We start from the raw sequence: 13,350 nt of genomic DNA, 5'->3' as shown, positions 1-13,350 counted from the left end.
AAATAGCGTATAGATAGCATTTAGGAGAAATTGCTGTTTAACTAGTTTTGCCATGCCTTCTTCTTCTTCCCCCCTCCTTTCCAGACATAGTTCTAATATTTAGTATGTATTTTTAACAGTATTTTTTTATAGTAAAATTTAAGTGCTCAGAAATTCTTAAGTCATGGCTACTTGCTCCTATACTTTCGGTGCTGCTTTCCACTTTGTTCTATCCAACTGGAGGAAGCAATGTCATATTTATACGTTAGACAGTCATTGATAAAAGTATTAATTTATGCCAACTAGATATATATATATGTAGAATATTGAGTTAACCTTTGTTAGTGATTATATATTTTTTAATATATAAAATCAAAATAGGAACACATAGACATAAAATACATGAATGCCTTAAACTTCCAGAAATCTTTGCAACATAAAATACTAAAATTCAGCAAATCTAGCAATAAATTAAAACTCTTTTTTTATGCTTTAAGAAAAACAGGCATTAGAAGTTTGCATTTAATTATGTAGGAAAGGTTTGATGTCATTTCAGTTACAGAGCCTTGGGGAAATAACAGAAAGCCATCTGGTGTCCTGTGGCAGCCTTCATGTCTTCTTGTTTCATTAAATGGTTGTGATAACTGCACGGAGGGAACACTGACGGATTCAACTGCAAGTATCAGTATATAACAAAGGGCAAGTTAGAATAAACATAATCTAAGACAGAGCTTATTAAAATGTAACAACTGATTTTTATAATGATGAGGTAAAGTGCTCAGTAAAAGGTTAAGTTAGATTCATTAGTCTCTACTAAGATGGGGGACGTATAATACATAGTTTAGAAAGAATTCTACTGGAAATAGTAGAAACTGCTTAGAGAAGTTTATTACCTGTAAAATTATATGACATGCTACGTTAATCATGCCAGAAAAATGAGTCTTCACTAAGATTTTATATATATATATAAAACACTAGTTATAGCCAAATATATATACAAGTATTAAATATATATATAGGTATTAAATAGACTGGTGACTCAGTGGTAAAGAATCTACCTGCAATGCAGGAAATGCAAGTTGGATCCCTGGGTTGGGACGATCCCCTGAAGGGGGGTTGGCAACCGATTCCAGCCTGGAGAATCCCATGGACCCAGAAGTCTGGTGTGCTACAGTTCCCATGGGGCTGCAAAGAGTTGGACACAACTGAGCGACTAACACTTCCACTTTTTTCATGATGTTAGTTTGGCTGACTATAAGAGATTCAAAATTATAGTAACTTAAACAAGACAGGAGTTTCTTTCTTTCTTATGTAAAAATCTGAGTTTGTATGGTTTCATTGCTCTGTGAGTTCATCTCAGACCTATCCTTTTTTTTCTGTCTTATCAATATTTCTCTAGCGTTTCTAGGATCTAGCTCTCATCCACATGGTATATGATGGTTTATTACCTGCTTAGTATCCCAACCATTAGGAATAATAATTCCTAATAGTAATTAGGAAGGAAAGGCCATACATGTTCTGTTTGAGAACCCAACCAGAAGTTGCACACATCACTGCTCAAATCCCATTAGTTAGAACTTAGTTACATGATAACACTTAGCTGGCTGTAAAGATGGCTAGAAAAGAAGTCTTTTATCTAGGAAGTAACATGTCCAGTCAAAAATTGGTAGGAAGATTTTACAACAAAGAATAGGAGAATAGATTATTGATTGAGTAGACATCTAGTATTCTCTAATGTCTCTCTGTTAGATATATAACTGATGCTTCAGTTACCACATAAATACTAGTAACTCTCCCCCAGTATATACCTTCAATTCTGACCTGACTTTTAATCACCAGATCTGTAGTATTTTCCTTCCTCCACATGGATAAACACAGGTATCTAAAATTTAGTATGTTTAAATCTGATCATACAATTTTTTTCCTTCTCTGAGTGGTACCACCATTATCTGCTACCATGACCTAAGTCAGCACCCTGCCATTTGTCCTTGAACTTCTTAACTTTCCTTACCTCTGTGTCTATGCTGCTGCTGCTGCTAAGTTGCATCAGTCATGTCTGACTCTGTGCAACCCCGTAGATGGCAGCCCACAAGGCTCCCCGATCCCTGGGATTCTCCTGGCAAGAGCACTGGAGTGGGTTGCCATTTCCTTCTCCAGTGCATGAAAGTGAATAGTGAAAGTGAAGTTGCTCAGTCGTGTCCGACTCTTTGCGACCCCATGGACTGCAGCCTTTCAGGCTCCTCCGTCCTGGGATTCTCCAGGCAAGAGTACTGAAATGGGGTGCCATTGCCTTCTCTGTGTCTATACTTGATCACAAAATCCTAAAGGTCTCACAAATCTCTCTTCTTCCACTTTGAAATAGCTCCCCTTATCATTTCTCATTTGAATTAGAGATAGCTTCCTAACTTACTGCTACCAGAATGAGTTTTCTGAAATAGATTGAACTATGTAAAGCCTTAATAACTAAAATGTATAGAATATTTACTGTTTGTTAGGCACTGTTTTGAGTATTTTAGGTTAACTATCCAGTTATATCCTTACAACAACCCTGAGAAGTTATAGTTAACTAAACGAGACAAAAGAGTTTGAATAATTTTCCAAAGTCAGCTAGTAATTGGCAAAGCCAGGATTTGGTCAGTCTGGCTCCAATGTTTGTGTTCTAAAAGCTGCATAATATTGCTCAAAATATTTGTCCGTTGCTTTTTGAGTAAAATACAGTCTACTTACTGCGTAAAACCCTTTCAAACTACTTTCTCTCTTCTGCCTTGCCCTTTTACCCTGTGTCTTGCTGTTTCTCTTTTTGTGTATGCTACTTATGCCAGCTAGACGCACCACGCTTGTAGTTTCCTGTCACAGCATGCTTGTTCTCACCATTGTTTGTTCTTCAGTGTCCTTCAGTTGGTTATTTTGTTCTCTTTCTTTCAGACTTCTCCACTAGGAACCAGCCTTTCTCGCACATCTTTTTGGCTGCCTGCCCCAGCCTGGGTCAGGCCGATCTCTTCTCTGTGCTCTTTATGCCATCCTCTTGATCTCTCTATCATAATAACCATCACCCTGGATTATAATTACTCACTTCCTGTGTATCTCTTTATAAGCTTCTCAAGGGCAGAATTTTGTCTTTCATACTGCCCGATGCTCACAAAACTATGTTTCCTTTCATCCCACATTCTTCGGCTGTTACTCAGAGATCATCAATGATTTCTAGCCAACAAAATCTAACTGCCAATTTTTCAGCCTTCTTTAAAGTCTTTGTGTTATGGTACTGAAACAGTCTTTTCACGTCCATGATACCTTGGTACTCTGTTGTTTTTTTTTTTCCTTATTGACTAATATCTCCTTTAATTTTAAATACTTTTAAAGGCTCCTTTCTGTCCTCTTCTGCATTCTCCAATCCTACCACCCCCAGTCTGTGTGATTTTTAGGACTCAGTCATCAGTCCTGTTTTCTTACTTTTTATTTAGTCAGAGAATTCTTAACATTATTTCTAAATATGATTTCCTTCTTGATTGTTCTCTTTTTGTAACTACCCTCTAGGAACTTCCCAGTATAAAATACTCATTATTATTTACTGAATCTTTTCTAATGTGCCATGCACTAACCATTTCTATACATTGTCTCATTGAATTTTTAACTGTGATGTGATGGTCCTATTTCCATTTTCCAGGTGAGTTAAATTGACAGTTATATAAGGTTTCTTGTCCCAGTTCACATAACTACTAGCTGGTGGAGCTGGGTGGGATTCTGGCTCATTTTTGTGTCTTCAGAATCCTTGGTTTAACATGCTGCCTATTAACATCTTAAACTCATTATATCCAAAACTATACTTTTCTGAATGGAACCTCTCCCAGTGGTACTGTTGTTTTTGTTGTTGTTATTTATAGCAGTCTTTTACTTATTACCCTTTTGCTGTACATAGTTTGTCCTGTTGATTTTTTCTTAGCAATTTCTACTCTACTCCCTTATTTCTTTATTGCCAGTTTATCCTATAGTGATCCAGATTCTTAGTTAACAAAGACAAGGGGTAAGTTTTAAATCTGATATGACCCTTACCACTGTTGTTGATATTCCTTTTGAACTTTCCTCCCTAGTTCAAGTCAACCTAGTATTTTCATTATTCTCCCTGTCCAAAATATTCTTTTTCTTTTCTTTTAAATTGGAGTGTTAATCTTCTAATCTCAATTTATTGTCTGTAGAAGACTGCCCTGGTGAACCCCTGTATTACCCAGTTTTTTGTAAGCACATTTTGTCTTTAGTCATTTAATATTTTGTATTCCTGATTAACTGTTCATGTTTGTGTATGTTTTTTCTTTCCAGCTCTGAACTGTGAGCCCCATGAAGTCAGGATTAGTTTGTATACTTCTCTGTAGTTCCCATGATCAGCATCTAGCATAATGTCAGAAACATTTTAGATGATTAAAGCATCAAATGAATGGATTTTACCTCTTTTATACTTCTCTTTTTTTTGAGATTTTAAAAATGATATTAATAATAAATATTACTGATGGAGCTTATAACATGGAACTGTCTCTGAATAACCTCTTAAAGCATTATATTGATGATATTAAGGAGATTGTAGTTTATTTCATGTTTTAATTTTATATTTTTTAAAATATAATTTTCTTTTCTGTCCCCTCTCGGTCTCTCTTTTGTCTCTATTCCCCTTCTTTCTCCCTTTCCCTCTCCCCCTTACTCTTTCTTTCTTTTTTTTTTTGGCAGCCGATTCGAAGACAGTCCCTTACCCCTCCTCCTCAGAACACTATTACATGGGAAGAGTATATATCTGCTGAAAATGGAAAGTAAGTGTTGGTTTTGTTGTGTTCATGTATTTTTTGGTTTATAGGAAAAAAGTTTTATAAAAAAATTTTTTTACAGAGAATTAGTAGTATAGTTTTGTCTGAAGCACTTCTTTTTTCTTTTAAAAATGTGGATGAAGTATGATGAGGGAGAAGCATCCCTAATTACATTCTCTCTTTCGAGTAAAATGTAGAGCCGCAGTTTTACGTCCCTCTTGCCAGTTTATATACTCCCCAAACCCATACGACATTATTCTAAGGAAATAGAATATGAAGACTGCCTAGTGAAACTGCTTGTTTGAGTTTTTTCACTGTAAGATGAACTTTATATTCTCTTCTTATCCAGAGTCTTTTGCAAGGTGTGTAAAGCCACTCATTGTTTATCTGCTTTTTACCTTTCCATGTCATCATCCCTTTGTTTCAGCCTCTGCCAGACTACTTTCCTTACCCAAGACAATTGCTTAATGTTACAGTTGCACTCATCTCACATGCTAGGAAAGTAATGCTCAAAATTCTCCAAGCCAGGCTTCAGCAATACATGAACCGTGAACTTCCAGATGTGCAAGCTGGTTTTAGAAAAGGCAGAGGAACCAGAGGTCAAATTGCCAACATCCGCTGGATCATGGAAAAAGCAAGAGAATTTTGAAAAACATCTATTTCTGCTTTCTTGACTATGCCAAAGCCTTTGACTGTGTGGATCACAATAAACTGTGGAAAATTCTGAAAGAGATGGGAATACCAGACCACCTGACCTGCCTCTTGAGAAACCTGTGTGCAGGCCAGGAAGCAACAGTTAGAACTGGACATGGAACAACAGACTGGTTACAAATAGGAAAAGGAGTACGTCAAGGCTGTATATTGTCACCCTGCTTATTTAACTTATATGCAGAGTCCATTATGAGAAACGCTGGGCTGGAAGAAGCACAAGGTGGAATCAAGATTGCTGGGAGAAATATCAATCACCTCAGATATGCAGATGACACCACCCTTATGGCAGAAAGTGAAGAGGAACTAAAAAGCCTCTTGATAGAAAGTGAAAGAGGAGAGTGAAAAAGCTGGCTTAAAGCTCAACATTCAGAAAACGAAGATCATGGCATCCGGTCCCATCACTTCATGGCAAACAGATGGGGAAACAGTGGAAACAGTGTCAGACTTTACTTTTTTGGGCTCCAAAATCTCTGCAGATGGTGACTGCAGTCATGAAATTAAAAGACGCTTACTTCTTGGAAGAAAAGTTACGACCAACCTAGATAGCATATTGAAAAGCAGAGACATTACTTTGCCAACTAAGGTCCGTCTAGTCAAGGTTATGGTTTTTCCAGTGGTCATGTATGGATGTGAGAGTTGGACTGTGAAGAAGGCTGAGCGCTGAAGAATTGATGCTTTGAACTGTGGTGTTGGAGAAGACTCTTGAGAGTCCCTTGGACTGCAAGGAGATCCAACCAGTCCATTCTGAAGGAGATGAGCCCTGGGATTTCTTTGGAGGGAATGATGCTGAAGCTGAAGCTCCAATACTTTGGCCACCTCATGGGAGAGTTGACTTATTGGAAAAGACTTTATGCTGGGGGGCATTGGGGGCAGGAGGAGAAGGGGACGACAGAGGATGAGGGTGAGATGGCTTCACTGACTTGATGGATATGAGTCTGAGTGAACTCCGGGAGTTGGTGTTGGACAGGGAGGCCTGGCATGCTGCGATTCATGGGGTTGCAGAGAGTCGGACACAACTGAGCAACTGAACTGAACTGAACTGATATTGCTTATAATTAGTAAAGTACCTAGTACATAGTTTGTAGCCAGTAAATGCTGATTGAATAAAAGAATGATGAATGAATAGTTTATTTTGAATAAATAAATTTTTCTAGCTGACCATATCAAAGAAGGTACTGTCTTTCATAGAAAATGTTCGTTTGTTGGAGAATAAATATTACTTACTGTTATGCTTAGGAAGAAGTTGTCTTTTCTTTAATATTGGAAGGTTTGTAGTATATTTTTAAATTTTCTATAAAATGTTTCCTTCTTATAATATTTGACAATATAAAATTCTTTATGCTTTACCTTGCTTCTTATTGATCAGTGCTGAGAACCATAGATAGTAAAAAGAGATTGAATTGAATAAGTGATTTAAAAATATGGAATGGTATATATATTTTTAAAATATAAATTTATTTATTTTAATTGGAGGTTAATTGCTTTGCAATATTGTATTAGTTTTGCCATACATCAACATGAATCTACCACGGGTATACACGTGTTCCCCATCCTGGACCCCCCTCCCACCTGGAATGATATTTTTAAAGTTTGTTTTTTTCTAGGATTTTGGTTTGTTGCTAAAAATAGTGATTATTAAAATTATATTCAGTGTGAAATAACTTTTTATACCTTGTTATTTTCCTTGTTACCCTTGTCTCAATTGTTATACATGTCTCATTCTCTATTAGCATAATTTTATTTCTATGCTCAGAGTAAGAAAAGTTGAAATATTAATGAATGTCATTGAAAGATGACAGATTCTTCTTAGGATGATGATACAGCGTGGAAAAAATTTCCTAATATTTTCTTTTTCAATTTAGAGCTCCTCATCTGGGTAGAGAACTGGTGTGCAAAGAAAGTAAGAAAACGTTTAAAGCCACAATAGCCATGAGCCAGGAATTTCCCTTGGGAATTGAATCGTAAGTTTGTTACTAACTGCACAAGTTTATGAAAGAAACTATTAAAATCTTAAGGCTATAATTATGTTTGCATCTGAGTGGTAGATTTGAGGCCTTTGAAATGTAAAATAGCCTTTGCTTTGGCAGTGTCTACACCTTTCTAGTAATTCAAGCTCTCAAAATATTAACATTTTAATTATTTCAACTAAATAAAATTTTGAATAATTTTTTTAAATTATAAAAATAATACATGAATACATGCTTATTGTAGAAAATCTAACAGTATGGAAGTTTATAGAATAAACATGGCAGTTTTCTTTGACCTTCCTAATAGTTGACAGGTAAATAATGTATTTTTGTCTAAATTTTGCTTTGTGTTTTTTTAGCATTTTTTGTAAAAATGGGGAAATAGTCTGCATTTTATTCTGTTTCCTCTTTTCTCTTAAAAGTGAGTTATCTTGGAGTTCTTAAAATAATTACATTATCTTTTTTTTTCTTTCCTTGGTATTTTATGGTATTAATGTACTGCCATTTATTTTGTTATCCTCCTACTGATAAATATTTTAATTACTTTTAGTTTGTCACCAATATAAACAATACTCCCATGAATATCTTGAATATATCCTTCCAAACCTGTATTCATCAGTTGCTCATTTAAAAAAAAAAAAAAAACCAGTTTGGAGAGATGTGTGGAATGGGAGATGGGTAGCTAGAGCCGATTCGGACCGAACTGTAAATTCAGGCTTCTCACAAGCTGGGGATGAGTTGAAGCCCTAGGCTTTCCTTCCTAGATCCTTCTACTTCCAGTCTGACCTAATACATTAAAAAAAAATTTCTTTTGGAAGAGAGCAGGACCCTTATTTTTCTACAGATTCTATATACATCCTATACTCCTCAATAGCCAAGTTTTAGAAGAGTAGATAGAATTCCATATCTAGTCTTCAAGCTGTTGATCAAAGAGGAAAATAATAGTTCTCAGAAGATGTAGGAAGGGAATTAGCCATACATACAAGTCTGCAAAATTTATCTTATCTTGAACCCAAAATGACTCTAAGATACTCTGGATATATATTGTAAGGAAGAAGAAAACTGTGGCAAATTATAAGATGTTATCAGTTTTAGGAGTTATTCCAATTTCAGAGATGTTAATATGTGAATAAAAATTAGGTATCTCAGAATTTATAAAATGTGGCAATTATAACCATTCCCCCTTAAAAAAGTAAAATAAGGAACATAGATATTATGTAAGAGCTAGATAAAGAACTCATTCTAGAATAAAATATAAGTGAAAATATAAGTTTTAGAAATACTTTAGGAGAGCATAAAAGAACATGATCTGTAAACTAGATCACTCTAAGGTATAATAGAATGAAATGAAAAGGAGATTATAAAGCTAAGGAAATAAATTAAGCACTAAATAGCACTATTGCAAAAGAAATACATTAGAAACAACAATGAACAGAACAGATGTGGCCAAAAATTAAATTTTGATAGCTAATAGTGAATCCAGTGAAAGAAGTGCATGTGCTTGTTAAATCTGCTCAGTCGTGTCCGACTCTTTGTGACCCTTGGACTGTAGCCTGCCGGGCTCCTCTGTCCATGGGATTCTCCAGGCAAAAATACTGGAGTGGGTTGCTTTGCTCTCCTTCAGGGGAATGTTCTGGACCCAGGGATTGAACCCACGTCTCTTGTGTCTCATGCATTGGCAGACGGGTTCTTTACCACCAGTACCACCTGGGAAGTCCAGTGAAAGAAAATGTTAAAGGAATTTGAGAAGTAATATATATGGAGGATAATACTATTCAGTCCTCAATATTCATCGGAAGGACTGATACTGAAGCTGAAACTCCAACTGTTTGGCCACCTAATGCGAAGAACTGACTCATTGTAAAAGATCCTGATGCTGGGAAAGATTGAAGGCAGGAGGAGAAGGGGACGACAGAGAATGAGATGGTTGGAGACATCACCGACTTGATGGACATGAGTTTCAGTAAGCTCCAGGAGATGGTGATGGACAGGGAAGCCTGGTGTGCTGCAGCCCGTGGGGTCACAAAGAGTTGGACACAACTGAGTGACTGAACTGAACTGATTCATGGAGGAGAGTGGTTCAATATAAGGATCGTTGCTGTTCCACTTAAATAAAAAGCCTCCAAAATGTAAACAAAATAGTATTCAAAATATAATAGAAGCAAATTTTCTTGTGTGGAAGAATTAAATCTATAGTCTGATTAGGCTTCAATAAAAATAGACAAGAAGTAGTAACAGTGATTTTCCTGATTAAACTATTGCATTTCAGTTATAATAGAGAACTCTCTAAAGGCATTTGGGAGAAAAGGTGTTGAAAAAAACAGCCTGACCTTACTTTTTTTCACAATTAGGTAAAATGTCATTTATATATCAAGGCAATTGAAAAGGACACAGAAAAATTCAGTCAGTACAGCAGCCATGAGCCCTTCTTGAGAGAAAATTAATACTACTTGAAATCAAATTCATCCAACCAAAGGCTAAAAGGATGAGTTACAGTATAATGACGAGTGTAATACCGAGTGCTAAGAGTACGTGAGACATCTTAGCACTTGCTAAGAGACCTTGTGAAATTGTGTTAGTTAAGAGGGAAATAGTATAAACTGAAACTATGCCAGTCAGAGTCCCCTTTCGTATGCAAAAATGAAATACTCATTTATCAAATCTGTAAGCAATCAAGGAATAATAAACACTTAGGAGCCCTCTCACACACAAAATTGACAGTGAAATTCAGGCATCCAAACAGTAGGCTAATTAAAGAACTTGGGAATGTGTAGACTTTAGGAGGAGGACTAGTGTGAGCTTTGAGTCTGCTGAAATGTAGATCTAAGATCAAACAACTGTGGAAATTATGGCTGCACAATAAAATGTAAAAGTTATAGACCTTGACAGTGAAAAGAATAATAAAACAAAAAAAATGAGGTAAAGGAGGTGTCATCTTTAACATCTGTGATATTGGAGCTGTGATACTGTAAGTTTGGAGCATGTAGTTAATAAAACGTAAGGACACAAAATCAATGTGAAAAATTTTTTTCTCCTTCCATATTTCAGATTATTGAATGTTTTGGAAGTAATAGCTCCCTTCAAGCACTTTAATAAGCTTAGAGAATTTGTTCAAATGAAACTTCCTCCAGGCTTTCCTGTAAAACTAGGTAAGAGAAAAATTTTCTTGTAAATTTAATGTCTATTAGAAATACAGAGCTGTTTACTAACATTAAAAAGAAATATTCTTTGAAGGAATATGGATTTCCTAGTTTATAATTTTATGTTTTTTTTCTGTAATTACATGCATTGATATTCATATTTTGTCAAATATACAAAATGCTTGATGAAAACTCTCCTTGATTTAAAGCAAATGTAAGTGAGGGATATACAAATATTTCATTCAAGAGGGTGTGAGTGAACTTATGCACCGTGATAATATTTTAATGTGAAATTGAGAGACAGGATTTTAGCCCATATTTTCTGCAGATTCTGAGCTTCTGAACAGTGGGAATATTTCTGGGGTCAACAGTCATATTCAGTGATAAAGTAATACTTAACTACATTTTATTTTTCAGTCTTAAATATTTAAACCTAACTTCACTTTTAACAATGATCTTTCAAAACAGTAAAATCATTTTGTATATATTTATCTTCTTAACTATATTAGAAAAAGAGGAGTAAGACACTATTTACAGGTTCTTTAGGAGTTGAGGCTTAGATTTAGCAGTGATTTCAGCTCCATGGGGGGCTTCTCAGGTAGCTCAGATGGTAAAGTATCTGCCTGCAATGTGGGAGACCGGGTTCAATCCCTGGGTTGGGAATATCCCCTGGAGAAGGAAATGGCAACCCGCTGCAGTACTCTTGCCTGGAAAATTCCGTGGATGGAAGAGCCTGATAGGCTACAGTCCATGGGGTCACAGAGTCAGACATGACTGAGTGGCTTCACTTCACTAAGCTCTATGGCGGCCTTCAATACCACCCATCGATCCAGCCACCAAGTATTTAATCAGTGCTTACTGTGTGCTGAACCCTTTTCTAATGATGAGAGACAGTGAAAATCCCTGTCCTTTTGGTGTTTATATTCTGGATGGGGTAGGGGGTATTATAGAGAAAATATAACTTTTGTATAATTCCTCTGATATATTTATCTTGTTTCACTCAATATTACTGAAACCACATCTCAGAACAATTAGGGCAGGTGCTATACTCCCAGAAGTAATGCTTTTATTACTAAAAATTAAACCCAACCTTCTCAATTTTTCAAATTTGGGAATATGCATATTGTGAATTAAAATTGATTTTAAAACATATTCTCAATATGTCATTCTAGATTCCCTTTGTGATATAAAAATGCTGAGAACCTATATCTACTTGAGTAAACCAATGATAAGATTGTAGGCAGAAATTGCTAAAAACTAAAGAAGAGCTGAGTGTTTGACTTATGGATCATCACATAACTTTTTCTGCAGAAGCTTAAAATCCCACTGTCTTTATCTATAGCCAGAAAATAGTTCAAGCATTGGCTCTGTTCTGTATATTGTATTTAAGAGGCACAGTGACAAACCTGAATAGAGGGCAGGGATTAAGTATATGAAACTATTATTGTATTCACATTTTTTTTTAAGTTCCAAGCCAAAGTCAAACCTTATAACACAAGTTTTTGTGAAAAAGAAACACCTTGGTTTTATGGGAAAAAAGTCTACAGCACTTTTTTGCAGGCATTTCTCTGACATAAAGCTTTATTGACAAGGGATTTATAATTTTTTGCTTATATACTCATAGGGAATTTGCTTAAGTATCTTTCTTGTCTCTGTCCTTCTTTTACAATGACCCTATAAAATCTAGTCCTAGGTCAGTTTAATCTTCAGTCATTTCTGTTTCTATATTTAGGATAGAAGGTACAACTGAGGGGGGAAATCTGGAAATTGTTAACACAAGTGTATGTTTTCAAAATGAGCCAGAGCTTTTTGGTTTTTTGGCTGAGCTGCACATAGACTCTTCATTGCGGTGATCGGAGCTTCTGTAGTTGTTTCTCTTGTTGTGAAACATGTGCGTGGGCTTAGTTGCCCTGTGGCATGTGGGATCTTAGTTCCCCAACTCCAGGATCAAACCCATGTCCCCTACATTGGAAGGGGGAACCACTGGTGTGCGTGCGTGCTAGGTCGCTTCAGTTGTGTATGACTCTGTGCAACCCTATGGGCTGTAGCCCACCAGGCTCCTCTGTCCATGGGATTCTCCAGGCAAGAATACTGGAGTGGGTTGCCATGCCCTACTCCAGGGGATCTTCCTGACTCAGGGAACGAATCTGTGTCTCTTAGGTCTCCTGCATTGATAGGTGGGTTCTTTACCACTAGTGCCACCTTCTCTGGACCACCAGGGAAGTCCTCAGCCAAAGCTTTAAATGCTAATTTTGAATGATCTTTTCTCTGATTTGCTGCTTCTGTCAGTTTGCTTTCAAAGGCTAAATCTGAGCCTCCTTCATCAGTCCCCGTCTGCATCCCCTCCATTACTTCCTCCCACAGTCTAAGCAGATGAGTTTTTTTGTTTTCTTAGTTACAAAAAGAGGCCATCAGAAATAATGAGACCTCCCTCATTATTCCCAACCTTTCATACAAACTTTTTGCCCCAAGCGCTATCTTTTCTTACAGCTTTTCTATATCATTGTAAGTGGTGTCCCTTTTCTTAGCTTGAGTAATCTCTTCATTTGTACTATGGATATGTTCTCCTTCCCACTTTTTAAAAAAGCTGGCTCTGTTTTCCTACATTTCTCCTTAACCTCCCAACTGCTTTAAAGTGAAAGTGAAGTCACTCAGTCGTGTCCGACTCTTTGCGACCCCATGAACTGTAGCCTATCAGGCTCCTCCATCCATGGGATTTTCCAGGCAAGAGTGCTGGAGTGGATTGCCATTTCCTTCTCCAGG

At 36.5% G+C, this 13,350-nt stretch overlaps 1 protein-coding gene across 1 annotated transcript in view; it reads left to right on the top strand.

The window, feature by feature from the left end:
- ANKRD13C (ankyrin repeat domain 13C) overlaps positions 1-13,350 on the top strand; it is an 89,172-nt gene that overhangs the window by 68,796 nt on the left and 7,026 nt on the right. The window contains exons 10-12 of the mRNA XM_018045474.1: positions 4,696-4,775; positions 7,343-7,441; positions 10,496-10,596. Coding sequence (XP_017900963.1) covers positions 4,696-4,775; positions 7,343-7,441; positions 10,496-10,596 — 280 coding nt within the window. The remainder of the gene's footprint in view (positions 1-4,695; positions 4,776-7,342; positions 7,442-10,495; positions 10,597-13,350) is intronic.

The sequence above is a fragment of the Capra hircus genome, chromosome 3 (assembly GCF_001704415.2).
Source record: "Capra hircus breed San Clemente chromosome 3, ASM170441v1, whole genome shotgun sequence".
In the NCBI taxonomy this organism is placed as follows: Eukaryota; Metazoa; Chordata; class Mammalia; order Artiodactyla; family Bovidae; genus Capra; species Capra hircus.
This window is presented reverse-complemented; position numbering and strand designations above follow the sequence as displayed.